Below are 23,950 nucleotides of genomic sequence, written 5' to 3'. Positions count from 1 at the left end.
TCTCCTCAATTTCTTAATGGCCCCAAAGCAAATCTCCTCTTTCCTTTGTTATTCATCACTCCATTGCCACTCTTCTCTCTCTCTATCGTACGTGGAGGTCAAGCTACTAAGTTGTTCTCATTCTGCAATGTATTCAGTAAGAAAACCAAGGCTGTCCATATTCAGAATATGATCTTCCGCTATAAATTGCTCCAGAGCTCTGCAAAAAGAAGTTTATAAATCTTCCAAGTTTTGTTAATACGGTTTATACTATACATAGTCCTTACATACTATATATTAAAAAAGGATTATAAGTATTGCATATACAGTTACACTATATATACTCATAAATATAGATATACATATATATATATGAGGGGTATATAAATGGACTTCAGAGAATTTGCTGTGTGGAGCTGAAGGAGGAAGGGTAATTCTTGGTGGATCTTAACTACGAAATTTATTACGAAAGTAATAAGTGTTTTGCAGGATAAAAAATAGATGCAGAAGAGGAAAAATGTCACTGCCACAACTGTCTCCATCTTGGACATGATCAGGACATCAGGGGACTGTGTTTCACTGCAGGTAGGTATGTTCCATTTTGAAAAAGGAGAAACTGGAATCAGCGTACAGTCAAACAAATTCAAGACAAGATTCTGTGTCAAGAAAGAACTATAAAAAACAGAAGAAATATAAAAGAAATAAATCTCTTCCATCCTTGATGCAATGACAAACATAGACATAATGCTGAAATTAAAGGAAGTCCCAGACCAAAATATAGTGAGACAATAAAGTCAGGTGTTCATATTCAGTGCTTATGTTTACCTAGTCAGCAGAGAAAACACCCCAAATTTGGCTGGAATATTCCAGCACCTTGTTTTAGGTATCCTCTTCATGCATTTTTTATTACAAAAGTTATGCAAATACATGATTTTGTATTTGACTCACCTGTTCTGTGAGTCAAAACAGATGTGCAAAACCAAACTTAATCACTGATTCTATATCAGATGTACTGAATATGGTTCTCAAATTGCTATAACACAATTGGATTCAACAAACTAAAACCATGATAAAATTAAGCTTGAGTTGAGAATCAGTTGTCAGGCTTGGTCACATGTCTTGATATGGAACTGCATATAAAAAATGTAAGCAAAGAATAATATAAAGGTAGAGCTGGGTGAAGATTTGGAAGCAACGTTTAAAAAACTGAAAAACAATCACAAGCCAGGTTCCTTACCTGGATGGAATTTGGCACAACTCCACTGAAAATAATTGTGTGGTAATATTTTACAACAAATGAAAATCTAGCTTGTATGTCTTTTTACTTCCATTCTCTCTGGTTTGTCAAAGAAGTTATACATAAAAAACAACTGTATCTTTAAGTACATAATAGTCTCTCATGTCAAATACATGACAAAATTCTTATCCACACAGTATTTTTGTTAGGTAGATACTGACAATCAGCTTCACACTGTACAGACAGCAAAAGTATGGCAGAAAGATTCAGAAACAAATCTCACTCCAAGAAATGTCTGTCTTTATAGTATACTCAAAAAGTCAGGGTAAAATGAACTTCAGGATCCCTCCCAATTAGGTGGCAGGCTATAAGTGCCAGACTTTGACATGACTACATAGGTTGGTAGATTCATAAAAGAGATGCCTTAACTGAGTTTGTTGCTCTACCTCTTTCCCATGCTACAGCTCATCCTGCATAGCTGCTTCTCTGTCCTAGCCAGATGGGTGAAGAACAGACCTGGGCTAGTGCTATAATTAGGATTTCCTGGTGCTGCCTCCTTAAGCCCAAGAGGATTAACTCAGCTCATTAGTGCAGGGCCACAAAGAACCCTGTACTAGATGTAGGAGGAAAATTCTGAAGGTCCTGACTACCCACTCCAAGCTCAGGCTATGACACCCTGCCGCATCCCCAAGCAAAAAGCATATTTCTGACTCAGAATGCTCCATGTACTTATTACCGACTCACTTCTCCCTGCTCTGTCACTAAGAAACAGATTTTGCACAGAAGAACACTCACTGAACTCCAAATCATTTACAGTCAAAACAAGACCACAGCATGTTGCTGTATCTTGTTCTCAATCCAACTGCTACCTTGCAGTTCAGCAGCAATATGAACTCCCACAGTTAACATGCTTCCAGCCTCCCAGAAGCTGTGTTGAATTCTTTTCCTGTGACCTTTTTAAATAAACATTTGCTGTGCCTAAGAGATCAGTGATTGAACACTTCAACGACAGCATTCACATTTCTGCTTAAAAATGCTTTGCTACAGCTCACAATGGGCAATAGTGTTGTATAGGGTTTTTTTAAGTACATGTAATACTGTTTAAAGATGCCAGAATGACAACCCAAGAGAACAGAGGGATTTTTTTTTTCTCTACAAAATGTACAGTAAGATTTATTACAGAATGAGTTACTTCCACACTGTTCTTTAGCCCAATGTACCGCAACCATCTCTAAGAACTAGTATAGTCTCTTTTGCTTTTATGCAAAACTGGGTTTTAATGTATATTATCAAATTACTGTGACTGCTCTCATTCCCTCTACAAATAAGAGTCTTGACAAACTTTCCCATGACTCAGCCATGTCTTCTCCAACGGATGCCCAGGTCAAAGACCAAAATTTTTTTAGTGCATATGATTGGTAGGTCTTTAAAATGCATTTAGTTTCAATCTGCTTTTCCTAAGATGCATTTGCATAATTGTCCCTTGAGTTTTCTTCTCCAGTTTCCTAAACCTTAAAACAAGCCACTGTCATAAAAGATTAACATGAAAAAAAGAATTAAAGTGACAGCTTAAAGTATGGGAATAATGTAAAGGATAAACTATACAAAGCCAATGAGTTATTTCTAAAACACATGCACCAATACTTTGATTTTTGTCACCACTATAAGCTTATTATTTCTGGAAATATAGTTACATCAGGCAAAGGGTGGTGCCATAGTATAGACAGGTATCAGAAAATATTTTTGCAAATACTCACCTAGTGCTCTTTAATCTAAACTTTAACTTAACTTTGCTGTTTTCATACTGGACCCTTTTTTAATACAGAGTTCAAGCTCTGCCAATCCAAGTGACATTAAAGAAACAGATGCATCTCATATAGATTGGGAGAAAAACATTTCTTATTGATGTTCTATTAGGATACGGAGCTGTGTCTTCACAAGAGAAAAAACCAACACTCTTTCAGACAGTTCTGAAAATTTGTGGTTTAACCAATTTTTAATGAAGTTAAAAATATATATATAATGGTCTGGTTCCTCCGTTAGTCCACACTTTTCTCTTCATAATCTCTAATACTTAAACTACAGTTTAGAACTAATTTGCACTTCTGAAATGATCCTGGTCCTGCAAAGATGCACAGCTTAAGTGTGTATATGGTGAGTAAACTCACAGACTGGTAAAAATTAGGCTATGATTATGGTGATGATGGTATCGTAGCTAGTTAAATAAAGACTAAATAAAAGCACAGAAAATTATGTTTAGTATAGTGAGGTACTAAATGGTTGTTCGAAAACTGGGCCCCCTTTTTTTTTCCTCACAAAACAGATAAGGTATGAACACTCTATTACTTTTGCCTATCATACCTTTACATCACAATGGCCACAATGCCACTGCTTTCCAAACGGTTCTTTACTTACTACGTCTTTGTTACTGTATCATCATTCTGAAATGTGAATTTTGTGTTTTACAATAATCATATGTAATGATATTTCTCAGTAGGGGCCCTATATTGGTTTGCAGATTCAAAATGCATAAAATAGATTTAACCTTTAAAAAGCACCAGAAATCACAAGCTACCATGTTGCTATAATGTTTGTTATATATGTATGCTTCAAATATATACCCATTTCTTAGATATAATCAGCTAGAAAACTACTTGATAGTATTTCTTAAAAATGATCTTACGGGCTTCAAATTTAAGACTTGTACTTTGAAATGTTCTGGTTTTGCCTTGCAACTGGAAACCCAAATTCTCCTTTTGCCAATTCATGTTCTGCAAAAGTTTATTGGTATAAACAGTTACACTGGTATAAATGGTGCAAGTCAGTGAGGGAAAGGATGATTTCTATGATCAAGGTCCCCGATTTGCATAAACCAACCTGCCAAGACAGCAGCTTTTGGTGACATGGAAAAAAAAAAATATTTCTTTTAAAATAATTTTACTTTGCAATTGGGTGTAATCATAAAATAATTTAAATTACATACTGCCATTTTACTTGAAGTACTTAATCTTTATTACATTTGGCTACAATCCTGCATTCTTTTTGACCAAAATATTGCTTACGTTAGATGAGTGCTTTATAAATAAGTTTTATTATTTATTTTTTTTAGATTAAACTAATTTACAGTAGCCCAAGGTGGGGGGCGGGGGGAAGACTCTTTCTACATGTTCTGTTTTTGTTTTCCTCTATTTTCTAGTTAGATCTTCTTTGCATTGTTTTTGTACTGAGGCATTCATCTGCTCCTGCTGTTTATTCTTTCAGCTTAAGTCATAATCATCTATGATATCAAACTGGCTGCTGCAGAGGAAATGATGGTGTGACATGCTGAAAATTATGACCATGTGTGGGGAAAAAACAGCAGGAGTAGAACTCCAAAGGAAGCAAGGTCCTGCTTATGTGTTTTCTCTCTCTCCTTATTAAGGAAATAGAGATAACATTCAGAAAACAGTTACGGGCAAACCCTTAGCTAGTATAAACCATGTTATCTATGTAGACATTAGGAAAAACATTGCTACTTACATAAACTAGGAGTTTTCCTTTTTTGTTGTTGTTTTTTTTTTCTGTCTGAACACTGTAAAGATAAATCTTTTAATGCCATGCTGTCATTCAGTCAGTCAATATTTGACCCTACTTTTAATCCTCAGTCTGTTTATGTATGCTTTAAAATCACTGGATTCTGGACCCTGTCAGCATTTTGACTGCAAGTCTACAGACTACAGCCCTATTACAGAACAGACAGCAGCACTGCATTAATTTTATTTTTTCAAGGAAAGTAAGCTTCATGTATTTATATTGCACTATTTTTGTTTGCTGCTTTTTCCATGTCTTCTGTGCAGTTGTCTACAAGGGACAGGATACAGCAATACTTTATTTTGAGATTCATGTTTTAATAATATGAAAGATAATTTTGGTGATTGCTCTATCTTGTACTGTAATTTCATTTCCTTTTATTTAATACCTTCAGGAATTATAATACTCCGATTACCACAAGTACAGTTTTTATTTGCTTACTGACCAAAATCAATCAATATAGCCTTAAAATTTTTGCTTTATGAAGAAAAAATAATCTCAAATTACTCACGCTTGCTTCACAGTACAGTCTGGTAATCAGTTCATCTTGAATTGATAGCAACTATCCTTAGCCCTACAACTCCAGCTGCATTGAAGGTATTGTCTCATAAATTATTCTTTTAGAAATTATTGCTAAAATGATAAATCTGTAAACAGTAAACTAGAAATGCTAACAGAACGCTGTCACTTAATATAGCGCCTTCAAGGACTGAGAATATATAGCACTGATCTTTTTCGATAAAACTGTTGCCAGCATATTTGCTGGCTAATGACAACTGATGCAGCAGCATACTGGCCCTCTTATGCAACTGGTTTTTTTCCGAAGAAACACAACTTTAAAATGTTGCATTCAAATGGAGATCTAGTGGTATTCTTATAATATGTTCAATGTGTGGACCATAGGATATCAATGTCTACAAGCCCTAATCTCTCTCATGAGTATTGTGGAATTTCTTTTGTCCACAGAGTCATGAGTTTGGCAGAACGTTTGAAGGGAGGTAAATGTGCCACTACCACATCACCATAATCTTATGCTGAGGCAGCAGTCAAATGCAAGCCAGATTCAACTCCACAATTTAATTCCAATAAAATTAGCTTATTTTTCATATTCTTCTTATGTCAGATACATATGAGAAAAATAATGTTTCTATTTCAGGCAAAAGAATAGGATGTGTTTACTGTTCAAGACTTTTTAATACTTCACTTCCAGTCAACTTCTACTAGTGGATCTGAGTTTCTAATATAATAGCAGAAATATTTTTATCAGCATCGATATAAAATACTACTAGTCTCAGTATTGGGATATGATTTGTTCTGGATTCCGAGGAGATACTAATTTTAAAGTGCAGTAATTTCCACTCCTAAATTCTATTTAAAAATAAAGAAGCTAACCAGTAGAAGAAAGTTCTACTAGATATATAAAACTCAGGTAAAGGTCCTCAAATCTGAATGCAGCACTTCCCTCTGCCTTCCTTTTCATGTGCAATATGCTTACAGCAGATTCTTCAGTTGACTTTATAACTCTATGTAACTCCTTATTAATTCCACTGCAGTCAAACAAATTAGGTTGGTTAGAGCTGAAGCCAGCCCATGCTTATTATTTCATACAGCATGAAATAAATCATGGAATTCAATTATACAGTAAAACATCAGGAAATTTTTCTAGAATGGTAAATAGGCATTTATAGCATGTCATGCTATTAACAGAATAAACCTGCCCACAGCAATTAATTTAGAATTTTTACTCCTAAGTCTTTAAGAGCAATGATGTCTCTCAGCTTCAAACTCTTCAGGACAAGGCTGTGGCCTGAACATCGCATGGTCACAGTCCAGTGCAAAACAGGAGCATCCTGCTGGGTGCCTCTGAAAGGAGCTTGGCAAGGGGCATTGCCTGGTATGGTGTAAGGGTGGCACTGTCAGCTGAAGGAGAGCAAGGGAGCTGTGGGTCTCCACCAAAGCTGCCAGAAAAGCAGACTCAGAAAGTGTGTAACCTGTGGGAATCTGGAGTAGGTTGGGAAAAGCCCAAGAAGCAAAAAATGAAACAATACCAAAAAAACACGCCATAAAACGTATTCGTGGATCTTACTAGGAAGAAAGAAAACTATCTGGAGAAGTGAGAAAGTAACAAATCACCCTGGGATCTAGGAAAAGCTGGGGTGAGTCTTGCGTTTGGGGTCAGTGCTATCCTTGCCCCAAATTACGAAGCCTAAGGCGGGGTGGCAGGGCCCAGCCTTCTGAAGCAGCTCCAAGCACCAGCACATGGGCATTGTTGCTTGTTAGTGTGCAGCCTGCACAGAGGAGCTCACCTGTAGAAGATACTTGTATCTTGCACGGCTGTGGAATACAACCTGAGAATGACCAGCAAAGTGTTTTGTCTTAGGAAATCTTTTACCTCTTTAGCAGAAGGCAACCCACTGATTTGACTGGAGGGCAACTAGCAATACAATGACTGCAGAACAGCCGGTGCTCAAGAGGCCAAGTGATGCCAAGATGTGTTTGATAAACCAGACACTGTCTCGGGAAAGTGACACTTTTTTCAGGGAAATGTGCATCTTGTTGTAGGCGGGGTATTCAAGGCATCCACCCTGAGTCCTCAAGCTATTCTGCTGGCTGGACAACTATGCAGACACACAGCAGTCTCAGGATTAAGGAGGCTTGAAGACCAACTTCGTTCATACACACCAACACCTTCTGTGACAGGAACACAGCTTTATAATTGCTGATGCTAACTCTCTTGCTATAATCTGTACTTTTACCTAACTCTTTCCTCACCAACTTTTATCAAATGCTTCGGCTGCAACTTCCTCTGGTGGGCACCATCTCTTGATTATATTAGTGTACTAAAAGTATTATAAAAAGACACTGACTAAACAGTCCTGGTGCCAGGGCTGTGACATTCAAGACTTTCACTGCACTAAGGGATAGATTTTACTAATATCGTTCTTTGATAATAATGTCCAATTCCTGTTTCTGAGAGTTGTGCAGTATTCCTTAGACAGGGACACAACAAATGGAATTAATTCAGGTTGTTTGCATGTTGTGTGCTAACTCTATGCTGTTACTGCACTGTATGAAATGCTGTATAAAACCTGATGCCTGTGTAGCTATTATATAAACAAATAAAAGGCTTGGCCTATGCAACATATGCACACAGCATTGCAAAAATGAGAGTACAACAAAATTACATTCTACATTATTATTTAATAAGCTATGATTATATAATTAGACTGTATTAAAACACAAAGTTAAAAGAACAATGGCTGCAAGTTTAACAAAAAAGTCTAATAAACACATCCCAATTACAAATAAGCAATATTTAGCAAGATGCTCACAGATCCTTTATTCTGTTTTCCATGATAATTTAGTTAATATTCTCTACCACTGCTGATTCAGTGACAGTTGATAATTCTAGTCACATAATGCCTATTTGTCTAAATAAAAGTAGAATAAGCTAGACACTTTGGCCATGTCTAGACACCAAATTAACGAGCTTTGCTTTCTGAGGGGCTTGAAAGCAATGAAATGTGGCTCTGCAGTTATCTACAAATATGAACAAATTAAAATATCTTAAAAGGCAAAGTGAAAAAAAGACATGAAAAGAGAGGCTGAATTGAAAGGAGAAGAGTGAGTTATATGTCTTGTTCACTTATTATTACTGAAATTCTAAAAATAATCTTCATAAATATATGGGGAATTCCAAGTTTTTGCCTTTCCTACTTTTTTAGCTTTGAAGTATGAAAAAATAGCTCAGTCCTTAACCAAAGTTTGAATCCTTAACTTGCTTTTAGGGTGGCAGCAAGATCTAGTGAATAAAGCAGAATTCCTTCCCAAGTCTGCCAATGAACTTCTTTAATACCCTGGAAACACCTTTCATCTCTCTCTGGGTTTTTTTTCCCCCCTTTTTTTCTTTTTTTGTTAAATTTCCTTGTTGCTTGTGGCTTCTATTTTGACTGTAAATTAAGCAGGTGTCTCTGAGCCTGTTGGAACCTGAGCAATACACAAACTTTACAGACTGTGAATGAAATATTGGAGAAGCAGCAAGTAAGGAATCAGAAAAAAATCTGCTTTGTTTCTCTAGATTTTTATTTTGCAACTGTACTGACAGAATTCTGATCTACTTATTCTGCTTATTCAAATAATCTTCCTGGAAAAAACAGGAAGAGGTAAAATATTTGCACCGCAGAAAATAAGCAGAACCTATCATACCTTTTACTCTTTAAAGCAAACAGAAAATCAGGCCTTATACCTTCATCTTAAAGAAGGTTAAAGTTGCAAATCTATGGCAATTTGGTTTTGGTGGTTTTGTGGGTTTTTTTCTTCCCTGTGTGGCCTTCTGTTAAGTTCTGGCTTAAGTCATGAGAATTTTGCCACTTGTTTCAGTAGAGTTAATATTTAGAATGTAAATTTCAGAAAGAGTAATAGCCTGAGAATGAGAATTCAGGTTTTTCATATGACCTCTTGCCTGGCTCCTTCTGATGCTCTAGGAAGATTTCCGCATCATTCTGATTCCATTTAGACCAGCTTAAAATAAGTAAATTACAATAATATTGTTTAACAGCTTCCTAAGTACATTCATGATTAACTGCTGATAAGTACTAAATATTACTGTGGAAGTATGTGTTGGTATGCATATGGTGTGCTTAGTTTCTAGCTGATGCAATACTTGTACTCTGCATTATCAAGGATTTCTAGGTTAAAAATGCTATAGTTTTCTAGAACTGATATGTCTTGGAGAGGACAGATCTAAAGGTAAAACAATATTTATTACTGTACAACTGAAAACTAGAATTTTTGTTCTCTGAAAGCCATTCTAAACAATCACTTTTCAAGCAACAAGTTAAAACCTCTGGTCTCAATCTCATGGTATTGCTTGGGAAACAGCTTAATAGGTGGCCTTTGCATTTGCTAGGATCTGGTGCAATGAAAAGTGAGACTGTGGTAAGATGTTGCCTGGCTGCATGAATCAGGGTGACCTTCATAGAAATGATTAGCCAGTAGTGTGCCATTATCAACACCAGTTGTGTTCTAAGATTCTGCCGGTTTTCCATATGGTACTGAAAAAGGTTATGCCATTTTTGGAGAAAACTGAATCTGACTTCTTTCCAGTACCTTTAATTCTCAGCTGTCTGGTTTTCTGCTTTAGATCTTGAAACTAGCCTCATCTCCTGAGAGGAGATGTAACTCTACAATTGAGTAGTTTTTATATTTAGCCTTTCTTAGCAGATCTCTGCAAGAGGTCTGTACATCCTTACAGGATCGACAACTGAGTATAGAGAATTTATAGCATGTGTAGGATCTTTCTAACAAGAAGTGGTATAATGTTCATGGTCTGATGTTAAGGCTGGGATCAAGAGAGATCTGGGTCTATGTGAAAGGCCACACTGCTGCAATTCAGAGAGGAGCTCTGCCATCAACCCAAGTAAGACTGGGTAGGTAACAAAGAAATACACAGCTTGGAAAATGAAAAAAGGATCCAGTAAATTTCCTGCAGAAAAAGCTGGATAAGCAGTTGTCTGGAAAGCCTTTATAGAATGAGTTCTCATTTTTAGTTTCTTTCCAATTCTATAGCTGTTTATATCATGAAGTATGGTTGGTGAGAACATGTACCCAGGCTGGTGGCTTCATGGAGAAACAAGGTTGTAGACAGGTGCAGAAAGGAGTAGCTTTGAGACTCCCCAAGGAGGTCTCTAAGCACTGCCATTAATATAAATATTATGCAAGGGCAGAATGGGAAATTTTTCATTTCTGTTACAAGATATATGGAGAGCTTATTTCCTTTTGATAGCTTTCAGAATATGCGGATGCTCCAAATAGCAAGAAGGAATTATTTTCTAATGGGTAAGAGTCTAATCTAATCTCATCTGAAGCCAATCAGAATGACTCCCTCTAGTCTGTATGGCTACTGAATCAGGCTCTAAATATCCTAGCTTTTCACTTCCTCTTTTAATTATCACTTTTACAGTATAATGATGGTAGCTTCTAGTGTGCTCAATGCTATATAAATCACAAGAAAACAGTTTGTCAATCAGTTCAAAACTGAAGTGTTTAACAAACTACTTATGGAAAGATCACTGAGATTAAGACAGAACGTGCATCACAAACAATTATAAAAAACATCGTGAGGCTATTATCTGTTCAGAAAACACTACTATTTTAATACAGTATCATCTTCCATTAAAATTCTTGACTAAAATGGATCTGGTTGGCCTGATCTTTCATCTATACAAACTGCATTGGTGTGTCGGCTGTCAAAGGAGGTCAGAGACCTGGCTACAGACAGGTTTTGCCTTTTTCCTACATTGTCATGTGGGTCTTGCAAGAAGGCAGGCCTAACCTGAAAACTGTGGTCTCCGTCTCCCTGTCCCCCAAGCTCTCAATCTGCCACAGGATTAAAGTCATCAGAGTCTTCCCAGCCTATTGGGAAAGAAGCCAGCAGAGAGAGCCGAGGCATGGGCATGTACTAGCCATCAGGTTGTTCATGAAGTGACCACAAGCTGCAAATTGGATAATGGTGTTTAACTTAATATCCCAACTGGCAGAGCTGATGGTAGGGAATAATTTTTAGGCTTTACCTACAGCATAATTAACCATTTCTGCTGTGACTTAAGGCATTGCTTTTCATAGCAAGAACCATGTTACGTTAAACATAACCTTTCCCGGACAATGGAGATAAGAGCTTCATGTTGTACGTGGAACCAAGGTGCAGGGGGTACTTAGGGTTTTGGAGGTATGCCCTATCCGTCTATAACATCTGTACAAACTGACTAAAGAAATAGCACTGGGGAGAACAGCAGGGGGACTGGAAAGAAAGACAGTAGAAAAGTAGCTATAGTTTGATTCATGGATAGAGAGTGGTGAAGCAGCTAGAGGGACAGGTCTTATGCTCTGACTGGACAATGCTTAAGAATTTAGCTTTGATTATGAGCAAAAACCCATATCTGGTGGTTAAAAGCAATGAGTGGGCTAGGAGCTTTGCATCTAGTAATATAGTTCAGACAAAATTCTGTTCCTGAGTGAGGCTGAGGAATCCATTGTCTGGGGATATGGAAGTACAAGTAGCTGTATTTGGTACAGTCTGTAGATACAGTGGGGGAGAAAGCAGGAAGGACAGGAGCAGAGATCACATCTCCATTTCTTTGCTTTGCATTTTCTGCTTTGATGAATATTTGGGGGCCGAGGTGTGTGTAGCATTTACTAGATAAAGCATGCATAACAATTACAGGCTGTGCAGGAACATGCAGTAATGTATCTGTTCTTGAATTGTAGGGCAGCATTGAACAGTCTGCATACTGTGATTAGTTAAATTCATCGCTTCTGACTTAAAATATTTTTGGCTGCCTCAATTGTTTCTTTCATCTCTGCAAACAAGAGGAAGGCTAGAAGCCTCATCAGTACTAACAAAGCTTTCTTCTACTTTGCTTTGCAATTATATTTGCCTGTATTCTTGACGTTCAGACTCACATAAAGCAGATCTCTTCACAACATAAATACTTTAAAAAGGATGCTCTCAAGGCTGCTTGGGATAAATTTGACCTATTTTTTCCTCCTTAACTGTTTACAAAATACATTTAATTCTCTGTATTTTCTTCCTTGCTCAAAGAAGTGATTCAGTGATTCAGTATTATTTTAGGAGGCTAACACTGACGACCACCCAGACAATAACACTGTGCATGCAATACCTCAAACTTAATAGAGAAGAAAATCTGTCAGTAAGTCAACAGCTTTTCACTTCATGTTTTCTGTGAGGAGATGAATCATTCAGTAAGGTCTCTGGCCAGAAAGTAATTCCCCTTTTACCTTGTGGAAGGTACTAAACTTCTTCCAGCACTGGGACTTAGCCATGAAATAAGTTTCCCACAGCAGCGGTGTTCCAGGAGTAGCCTTTCCGGAACTTACGTGGAAATGGTCTTGCCTTCCTGCAGCTACTCTGGGACTTGTGAACTCTGAGAAACCCCTGCCATTTTCATTTGATCATGAAAAAAATTCAGGCAATCCTTCTCCTCTGCGAGGCCACTTTTAAGCAGCCTTCTCTAGAAGAAAAGCCATTTGACCCACAACTTTTGTCCTGTGCCATGCAGACCTCTCTCAAAAACACAGACCTGATTAACTCCTTGTCACTAAAAGTGATGCATGCTTGCTAGGATGAAATACAAGATAATTGGGGCTTTCAATAAATAGGACCCATTCAGTATGGGATTGATTTCATAGTTTCAGACTAACGTTGATTTAGGACTTAAAGTCCTTCCTCATTACTGCATGTTATAATTACACACACAGTACAAGTTAAAAAAAAAGCATATGTATATGGTAAAATATAGTTACTGATGTATTTCAAGTTCCCTATATGAGTCTCAATTATCAGAAGGATAACACCTGTGTTTGTGTCAACTGAAAAGAAAAAAGACTATCAATACATAATAACATTTTTTTTATTAGAATTATTGGCCTCCACACCTTGTCTTTGTTATACTTTAAAGCCCTTTGTTAGGGAAAAATAATAGTCATACATGAAAATATATTAAATTTTATAGTGATAATCATATTGAAAGTATTTGTCCTAGATAAGAATTTAGGATAGGATACATACCTACATAATCATTACACATTAAGATAACATACAAAATAAAGTCAGGTAGGGTAGATGTAATAAATAAGCACTGTAAATAACTTCTTCCACTCAAATCCAAGATGCTAATATCTTGATTTTTGTGACATTTTATTACACTTTATTCATTAGTCTTATCTGAATAGACAGGGAAGGTAATGACTGCCCTCCCACAGGAGCATGGCAACACATGGCATACAGAACACATCACTGCTTACCGTAGATTTTATCAGTGCCAGCTTTGCTCCACAGAAGGACAACCAACACAAGGCACATAATACAGCTTCTCTGTACTGAATAAATCCTGCACTGTAAAAGCCAGCAGTAGTCCACAATACCTGATACTACAAAGCCATTTTTGTGTGTCTTTATTGTATTTTATGAAAAGAATCTGGGTTGAACAACAATGACATGAATAGTTATATAGATTTTACTTATATGAAATAAACCAGTGCCACCTGGGAGTGACCTTTACATCACATATGACCCTGAAATAAAATATAGTAAACAAATTACATTATAGAAAGCTCAACAGCTTCTACTTGAAGTTTCCATGGGGAAGCAGCTGTTCAGTTGATTGCTCACCTTAAAGAAGATCCTAAATGAAAGAATTATACATTAACATCCTCAAGCAGTTGTTAGTCTGTAAATGGAAATGCCAGCATGGAAAATCTGATCAATTTCCTTGAGGTCAAAGGCAAAGTAGTTTAAAACAATACAAAATGTACATTTCCAAACTAGGATGAGAAAAAGTAGCAAGGAGAAAGTTTTTTCAACAGACAGTATTCAGAACAACAAAACTTTTAGTAAATGCAACACAGAACAAAGAAAATTTCTTGCCATATGAAATAAGGCACTAAATCTCAAGATAATGAAATGCTTTTACAATTTCATCTGACTTCCCATCTGCAGACATCCATAGGCTTCTAAATTCCTGTGCATAGAAAGATGTTTCTGGTGTCTCTGCTTCTGTACCATATTTATTGTTTTTTATCAAAATATTTAAAGTAAGGGATAATGAAGTGGCATTTTCAAAACACTACGACTATTGGTTTGGTTTTGCAAATGAAATACCCATGCATGTAATCAACATGCGAAGTCACAATTTAATTTCAAAACTCAATTACTTGGCAGTGCAAAACTTACTGTGCCCACAAAAGGCTAAAAAAAACCCTCACCAACCTTCCTTCCCTATAACTTCTGACTACCAAAACTACCAATATGTAATCTTGAAACAACTGATTGGCCACAAAAGGATTCTGAGAATCAGCAACATAGGTCAGACATCATTTCAGCCACATATTTAGCTCTGCACTGCTTTGAGACTGGTAGAATATGAATATTCCCCTCTGACTCCATTCCCTTCTGAGACATTGTTTGAAGAAAAAAACACCTTTCAGGCCTCTGTGTATATAATACCTGCTCTTTGAAAACCTAGCTCATTATGTTTAAAAGAAAACAAACCCAGGATCACAATTTTTTCTATTCTTATATCCAGCGTATCACAATATTGAAACAGTTGTTTTAATCTCTCTGTCACAAAAGTGTAATGCAAATGTGACATTCAATTGCCCCATACAATCAGAAAAGTCATGTGGTAAATAAAAATCAAGAAAAAAGGAAAATCATCCCCTAGTACAGAATGTACAGAACACCTAAAGCATTTCCCTCCCTCCTACAAGAGCATTGCAAAATATGGCATATTTCAACACTCACGGCTATCGTAGCATATATTGCCCAGGGCACGTCCTGTTTGAAGCAATACTTCCTGGTCTTTGCAGTTTAACAGCTGCACCAAAGGAGGGATCAACCCAGCATCCACACATGGGTTCCGCATAAATTCTGGAAATAATGCAAAGCCTATTAAAGCAAGCTGGCTGTTTTCGGTTTCATGCATTCTAGTTACACTGGCATTGCATCTGGGCCTTTTGCGAGAATAAACATATCCATGGACAAACAATGTAAGTTCTCATGCAAGTTTCTAGAGAATAAGCCCAAGTCAGGATTTGGGCTTATCTTCTTTCCATTATTCGTTAATTTAGAAGGAATTAAGAGTATTTAATTGACTTCCATGGAAACTAATTTAGCATAGCTCAGACTGAGCATGTTTTTAGCATCATAAAGAAGTGCTGAAAAGAACAGTGAATTCACAATCTTTTTCTCCACCCCAACAAATTCAACTTAAAATTATTAAATAACACAAAAGATGACTTAAGACTAGTATTCATATTCCAAAATGAGCACCATTTTTTACTCTCTATTCCCTTAATTAGAACTCCCGAGAAGCTTTTGCTTTAAAAAAAAAAAAAAAAAAAAGAATTAATGCCAAGTAACAGGCTCTTTATTTGGAAGGTAAGGAAAGGAAAAGAAAAAGAAAGAATGAGAAATACAAGAGAGATTAGGTGAGCCCAAAGGCCTGTACCTTTCCACAGTCTAACTGATGCCCACCATGGGAGGAAAGCTAGAGGATCCATCCACTGGGAAGCTCTCTGCCTTTCTGTCCTTCCTTCCTGCTATGTCCCCCAGTCACAGAGAACCAAAGTATTATTTCACATCCATGCAAGTCATAGATAGAGAATTATCCTGGTATCAGAGAGATAAAGGACTGGTCTCCATAAGGAGCTACAGTTACACAGGCACTGTGCTGCACATTTTACAAAGGAAATTTACAGAAGCAACCACCTGACACACCAACAGTGTTACTTAATAGTTTACTACTGAGCACCATTCAGAGATGTAGCATTGTAATAGGCAAAAGGTCAATACATTTGTTGTAAACGCAAATTATATCTCTTCCTGATCCTAGACTATGTTGGATCTTCTAAAATCAGCTTACCTTTCTGTTACTTAGTCATTTATGAAACAGAATGAACCAGTGTCCAATTTCCATAAAAAGAGATAAGAAAGTTTTTCTGATTCTGGATCAACATGCCAATAACTCAAAGATTTCATACAATGCTTGAAGTACAAATATATCTTCTTAAATACTCCCTTTGTTGCACCTATTACAATGTTCTTAGATGTTTCTGTAGCTACATATTGTACCTTTTGTAGTTAATCTTGCAGTGTTATTTCAGCTAAAGAAATAATTGTCACAGAGCTAATTCTCACAGGATGATAAACTTTGATATACCAACAAGTAGGTGAAGCAGAATAAGCAATATCTATACACTTGCACAGGTCCAACAGAAGACAGTAGTCACCACAACTGACCCACCTTCCTGAGATAATGTAACATCTTAAAATTGTAGACAGATGCTATACTGTGATAAATGGTGATGGTATCCATCGTAATGAACTGAGCAAATATCAGATACATCTGTTCTTTAAAACTGGTCTTGCCATGTCCATGTAACTTTTTATCTATTTTTTTATCATCCACTTTCATCTTCATCTCAATGTTTACTTACTAAATGTATTATGTTCCTTCCTCTGTCCGTTCAGCCTTTTCCTCTTAATTGCCTATAAAACCTCGTCTGTTCTTCAGCTTCTCCCTGCATCGTTTTCTTTTACATCCACTAATTTACCATAGTTTCTACATTATCAAAATTAGATATATATTTTTTCTCCTAGTCTGTGACAGGAAATAGAACTTGATCTTTCCTAAGAGACTGAGAGGTCTCAGTCTGTTCTGTCATATGTTTAGGTTCTTGCTCATGTGGTGAAAAGGAGTGAGAAACCCTTCCTCCATTTGGAATGAGCAGAAGCTTTCAGTCTCCCATTCAGCAGCAAAATAATTAGGCAATATGCTGAACAAACTTTTATTTATCAAGGTTGTGTAAGGACAACAAGTAAAGAAATGATGCCATATATAGCAAAATAGATCTGTGAGACAGCAACAAAAATGTGGTAACTGCAACTGTGTTTGAAGGTGATACTACACAGAAATAATAGAAGAAAGAAAAAGAACCATTTAGAAGGTTTCCACTAACCTGGAAGGGGGAAATGAAGCTGATCCTTTGAAGGAAACAGTGAAGAATCACTTAAGAAGTTAGGAGGAGAACCACTGAGGACAGAGTAATACAAACCAAAGGAGGACAAGACTTCAAAAGAGAAATGTAATTGTGACTTGGTATTACAGAGTATGAAGATGATGTTCTCATTCCTACACTTGGCAAAGAAGAGGACACTGAAGACCTCAGAAGAGGGTTTAAAAGGTCCACAGTGGGGAGAGAAACCCCATGTAGCAAGCACATCTGAGCCTTCAGTATGCCCACAGTAGAAAGGGAAATGGCTGTAGCTAGAGAGACAAGACTGACTAAGGGGAAATCTGTGTGTTTGGATATTTAAAATGGGAGAGATTAACACAGGTTCACGTTTGGAGGAGGAAAAGTCATGTGAACTGGAAAGGTGAAACAGAGCAAGAGCACAAAGAGCTGGAACAGAGGAGATGAAACGTAACAAAACTACTGAGGCAGAGGGATATGATGTGACATGTCTGTATATGTGTGTGTGCGTGTCTCTGTGTGTGTGTCTGTGTGTTGGACCAGATGAGGGGAATAGGAAAGGTCACGAAGAAGTGGGGAAGCAAAAGATGTTCTTTTATCAGTAAAGCCCAGATTCAGAGTCAGAGGCACTACTACCAGCTCTGCCAGGGCTGCCTGGCATGACCATAGGGAAATCAGTTCAACTGCCAGGGTTTAATGCCTACTATCTGTAGGATGTTGATAACACAACTTTCTCTAAGTGCCTTTGAAGCTTGTTGAAAAAAGCTGCAATATAAGCATGAGCATTTGTATTCTTACGTAAGAGGACAAAGAAAAGAACAGAATTCAAATAAGGTGTTCCCTGGTATCCTGCTTAAGCAATGATTTCAACAGTTAGAATCCGAAGAGGAACACCCAGCTCATCTCAGTCTTGAAAGCACTGGGCACCTTAAATAATTTCTGAATACCTTCACTTTAACCTTACCTGCCAGAGGTCCCAGTTATACCTGCTAATAACTGTAAGAAAAAGACAAAAGCTATTTTGTATGATGAACCAGGTAAAATGCTTTCAAAGTACACTCTGAAGAGTGTACTCATAACAACAATTTAAAAGCTGGCAAGGAAAAGGGTACATAAGAAACTATTCAGAGATTTTGTGTATTAATTCAGATTTGAAAGATACTGGCTAAAATGCTCTGTAAGAGAATCTGGCAGGAAACAATGGATAGTAATCAGTTAATTGTGAACATTGGTTTTATTCTTAACTTTCCCCATTCTGAGGTAGGAGCTAAAAGGACTAACTATGAGGATACACAGTTGACTGCAATATTCTAAATATACTTATTATGAGTGTTATTATTAGCATGTGATAGTTGCATGAATCTTATTCTGAAACATCTGTAAGCTTAAATTTCTATGTTTACACTTTTTACTATTTATTAAATAATTTTAAAACTTAAAACCTAATCATATATATATATATATATATATATATATATACATACATATGTCTTCTTGTTGATAATTGTTTCTGAATATCCATATATACATTGTCTCAAAATCAGTGAATTGGGTAGAGGAGGTCACATGGGCTATCAGTAAGAAGCTGTAATACTGTGATTCCAAAGAAAAGGTAGGAAGGGAATGTGGAAACAGTCAGCAATAATGTAGCCCTTTCTCTGTAGAGCATCAGCATGAGAGTTTACAGAGGGAGAGAGATACAGCTGCCAGGCCTGCATGTAGACAGCAGTTAAGAGGCATCCTACTTTTCTCTGGTTCGTGTCTGAGAAAGGAAAGTGCAAAATGCAACCTGTGCCTCTCTGGCTGGGAAAGCAGCAAGTCAAGGAGTGAGAAGTGTCAGCCACAAACCTCCTCTACCCCAGTGTCACAGGGTCTGACAGTAGTGCCTGCCTGCAGATATGACACCATTTATTTGAGCTCAAGGTATACAGAAGATTGGGTGAGCTTTAAGATAATTCTCCTAAAGAAAAAAAAAATCTAAACAGTTGTAGATCATCTCATATATTATATGACTGTATGTATGTAATACATACCAAAATGGATCTTGGGCTCTTGCTCTAACACATATAATGCTCTTTTGATAGCAGTAACTGATTTCCATGTGGTATCAAAGGCTTCATAATGATAATAATGTCATCATAAATCTCAGACCAAAGAAACGATCTACTATCCTTTAACCATCTCTACACATACTACTGTTGTAACTGTGTGCACTATGTATAACTGGATGCACAAATTATGCACATCTTTTTTTTCTATATGCATTTCATAAAGCCAGGTGCATGCTATTTCTGCCCAATAAATTATACTATTGTGTTAAAAACTAAATAGCATGAAAGTAAGGACTAAAAAAATCCAGCAGCCAAACGCTGTTTTGATTATATTAAAAAGCAGAGAAATAAAATTTGACAAAACAAAAAGAGTGAAAGAGAGGGATATGAAAAGTGTCTAATCTACAAAATGAAAACATAAATGAAGTAAAACATACTGACAAGTGAGGTGAAAAACTGAAGATGTTCCAGCAGAAAAGTTCTTGTAGAAAACCTCACCATTTCTGGCTACTTCTGCTATGATGTTAGCTACTTTTGCTGTGCAGGAAGATTGTGGCGTCAACAGACTTGCGAACACCTGAAGAACTCCACTTTTCTGGATTTTTTCACTTGTCTCCATATCTGAAAAACACATTACACAAAAATGACTTATGCATCAGCTTGCTTTGAGGAAGAAAAGAAAGAAAAGCAGAAGGGAAGTGAAGTCTTCTCAAAGGTAATTATTAAAGTAATTATTTTCCCACATAAAAAGCTAACTGCTGTTTCAGTGATCATATTTATTTTATATGATGTGCTCATAAAACTTAATACTTTGCTATTCCTAATCTTCCTGATCTTTGCAAGGTGACTCTGCGTTATATATAAACAAATACAGACACATACTCATGCATACATAAGGAAACTATTGGAGAGACTGGTAGAAAGACTAAAGGTCACAGAATGATACGCAGCAGCCTAAAGTACTATGTAAAAATCAAGGAATGGTACTCTATAATTATTTGAAACGTTCAAGGAATGACAGAGGAAGACTTTACAGCTGAGGGCACAGCTTAATGCAGTGTAGGAGTCAGAAACTGGAGAAGAGGGTGAGCCATGCAGATCCTGGTCTAGACTCCACTTACACTCAGCTCGAGTACCTTCTGCGTTACTCTGCTAAACTATAGTAGTTCCAGTATAGTCTCAGTAGAAGGGAAAGGGAAAAATAACACTGAGTTTCTTGTAGTAGAGATCAAAGATTTGGGACAAAACCTTTCCTCCTTCTGCCTGTAGTATGGACAAATTGTGCAGCTGCTCCATAACAGGGCCCCACGTAGCATTGCTGGCCAACAGCTCTGTTACAAACTGAAAATTAACATTGATTCAACTGCAATTAAAGATAAGGTACTTGATGCTAAAATGTATTTTGCTAATGCTTTCAAATAACATCATATTTGAGATGAATATTAGTGTGACACAAAATATGATTAGATGGCAGCTATCACTTTAGAAAGCAGCAAGACTCCTTAAGCCAATCGTCATGGAAGTTACTTGCATTCTCCAAAGATGGCTTTGAGATGCTCTAATTGATGACTTTTGCAAAGCAAACCAAATCCATCTGAATGCAACTCTGTTGGTTGACAGGGGCATTTTTAAGCACTATATCATGCACAAACCCCCTCATATCACTTAAAAGCTTTACAGTAAGTGCCAGTTAAAATTAAAAAAAATTGCTAGAGCTTGCCAGTAACGGTAAGAAACGGATGTAGACATTTCAGAGCTGAAAAGACAGGCCTCTGACCACCACTATCTGCAGTTTCTTAGAAGCGCCCTTACTCTGGTATAAGAGCTATTGACACAGTCAGGCTCGGCAGCAACAGCAGTAATCAGTGGATTTTGGGTTTATATAGTATCTTTCAAATCTGCAAGATATTATATACTTTTGAACAGCAAAGGAGAGCCTTAAACTAATCCAATTTTTTTTTTTCAAGACAACATTCTCCAGTTTTACCCTAATCAAGTAAATGCATATTTTATGCACCACAACTAGCTAGTCTTATAGAGCAAGTTTCCAACCACTCTTTAGCTGTGCTTTCCCTGTGAATTGGTAACATGTCACTGGGCTCACCACCTCCTCCCTCCTCCTCCCTTTGCCCATTCTCAGGGCTGCAACTGATTTTTCACTTGTGTCAGCTCCAGGACAAGCCCTCCTGCCTCCAAGTGCAGGAGAGATCTCCATGAGCTGACCCTGAACAGAAGTCAGCACAAGCCTGGCAGAGGTAACTCACATGGGTTTCATGGCTCATATACAGTATCTACATGCTTCAGTGGCCAGGAGCCAGTGACATCTAGGCTACAGAAAATGGACTAAAAGGAGAGAACTTCAAGTCTGGATTGCAGCTATGTCTCTGTATTTCTGTATTCAGTTCCATCTCGGGATGTTGGTCTTTGGCTAGGACTATTCATCTACAATGTATCAGTGATGACATCTGATGACAAATAGATCAGGTATCAAAAAAAGATTAATTTCAATATATCATGCATAATATATGTGCTGATTATTTTTAACCTGTTTGCAATCTAGTTAACTGCAATTTTTCAAATGCACTGAGAAACCCTCTCAGTAATATAATGTGATATTAAGTGATATCTCAGTGATATTATGGCTTCTTTGGAATATTTTATAAGTTCTGACATATAGCATACACTTAGTAGATATATTCTCCCATGGATATATGCAGATGGAAGAAAGGTTTGAATTCAGAGAAAATCATATCAGAACTAAAGACTGGTCCAGACATCTTAGCTGTCTATTAAAGAAGAGATCCTCCTTCTCCCTTCAGTTCAAAACTGAAAGTATAGAATTCAAAATTGAAAATGTAGATATCTCTGAACCTGTAATAGTAGGCAGAAGGCATTAAAGCATTTTCTCCTGACATGCTGCTGAGTTATACAGTATCTAGTCTTATTTTTATGATCTGTAGTTTGAAGGACTATGCATTACTGTGCAAAGCATAAATTGCATAAGTAGAACAAAATACATTCTGCAAGAAGTGGGAAAATAAAATTAAATGCTTCTCCAGGTCAATTGTGTAGCAGATATGCACTGATTTATTTTATTAAGATATGCGAGTGACCATAAGGTCACTTTTGCACAGCGTTTAACAGACCTGTCAGAAACTGGGTAATCACCTTGCTGGAATCACATAGATGAAAACAGAGCATTGCCTTTTTTCCTACTCAGGCAGTACAGGAGGCACACCTGCATATACACTCTCCTTCAAACCAACATCTCACTGGTTCTTGTTACCCAGGCTAAGTACCAACAACAAACCTTTGCTAGTCACAAAAGGGGGAAGACTGATTAATCTGACTGGCAGTGAGTGTTTCTCTATCACTGGGCAGGGACACCACTACTACCTCCACTACCCAGACTGAGTGCATAACTGTGGGGAAAAGCACATTACTCCGGCATCAAGCAGAAGAATAGCTACTACCTATGCCACCCACAGTGCTCTCCGAGGTTTTTTTTATTAGTAATTGCCTTGGATGTAAAAAATGCCATGGAGTGCTTCAGCTTGTCTACTACAAGTCTACCTAAGCCCTGCTCTTCCTCTGCAGAACATCTACAATTTACACTTGGTGTAATATACAAATTAATTTGGTGTCAAAATAGAGATATGACTGTATGCCACTAAATCCTTGCAGGTAGTTTATAGTACATCCTCCATATAAGGCATCCTAAGGGAATGTGCCAATAAAATTGCTGTTACATCCTCATGCACGTTACTCTAAATGTTCTTGCTTTGTATCTGCAGAATAAATAATATTTTTTTTCTGGGATTATGTATTCATCACATTAACATTCTAATAAAGAAGGTGGGGGGGATATGTGCTGAAATATACAAATTAATTTCTTTAGTCATATGTAATTGGCAGACATTTCAGTTACAGACAAATCAATCTTTTTGGTGGGCTTTTGAAATGCTTACACAAGGAAAGGTGTTTTAATTGGACCAAGACTCCTTATATATAAACCTAAAATTTCCTTGTTAAATCTAGCATTTTTTCTCAGTATTTTTTATATTCTTTTAAAGGAGGAGGGCTTAACAGGCAGATGATGCACAGGACTGCCCCGTGGAAACTTGGAAGTCCAAACCAAAATTCAGGTAGTATTCCAAAAATCATGGAAGTATTCAGGCTGGAAAAGACCTCTGAGATCACCAAGTCCAACCATTAAGCTGGGACTGCCAAGTCCATCAATAAACCATGTCCCTAAGCACTGCATCTATGTGTTTTCTAAACACCTCCAGGGATGGCGATGCCACCACCTCCTTGGGCAGCCTGGTCCAAAGAGAGTGGCTTCATGAACTCTTCTGACAGCTCCCTCAGTACCCTCAGGTGGGTCCCATCCAGCCCCATAGACTTCTGCACGTCTAAGTGGAGCAGCAGGTCACTGACTGTCTTCCTCTGGGCTGTGGGGATTTCATTCTGCTGCTCCTCATCCCGGTCTTCCAGCTCACAGGGCTGAGTACCCAGAGGGAAGCAGGTCTTGCTATTAAAAAGTGAGGCAAAGAAAGCACTG

The 23,950-nt window shown here is 37.3% G+C and overlaps 1 protein-coding gene across 7 annotated transcripts in view; it reads right to left on the bottom strand.

Moving 5' to 3' along the window:
* RAP1GDS1 (Rap1 GTPase-GDP dissociation stimulator 1) overlaps positions 1 to 23,950 on the bottom strand; it is a 101,355-nt gene that overhangs the window by 27,562 nt on the left and 49,843 nt on the right. For 4 of the 7 annotated variants that reach the window (XM_037379749.1, XM_037379760.1, XM_037379778.1 and 1 more), the window contains exons 3-4: positions 19,888 to 20,010; positions 15,108 to 15,233 (exon numbers count right to left, since the gene is read on the bottom strand). In XM_037379749.1, coding sequence (XP_037235646.1) covers positions 15,108 to 15,233; positions 19,888 to 20,010 — 249 coding nt within the window. Of the gene's footprint in view, positions 1 to 15,107; positions 15,234 to 15,813; positions 16,083 to 19,826; positions 20,011 to 23,950 lie in introns of those variants that run through there. The other 3 variants (XM_037379804.1, XM_037379787.1, XM_037379795.1) reach the window with 3 other exon arrangements.

This window comes from Falco rusticolus, chromosome 1, assembly GCF_015220075.1.
Source record: "Falco rusticolus isolate bFalRus1 chromosome 1, bFalRus1.pri, whole genome shotgun sequence".
Classification (NCBI taxonomy): domain Eukaryota; kingdom Metazoa; phylum Chordata; class Aves; order Falconiformes; family Falconidae; genus Falco; species Falco rusticolus.
Note: the sequence above shows the minus strand (reverse complement) of the source record. Positions and strands in the feature narration are given on the sequence as shown.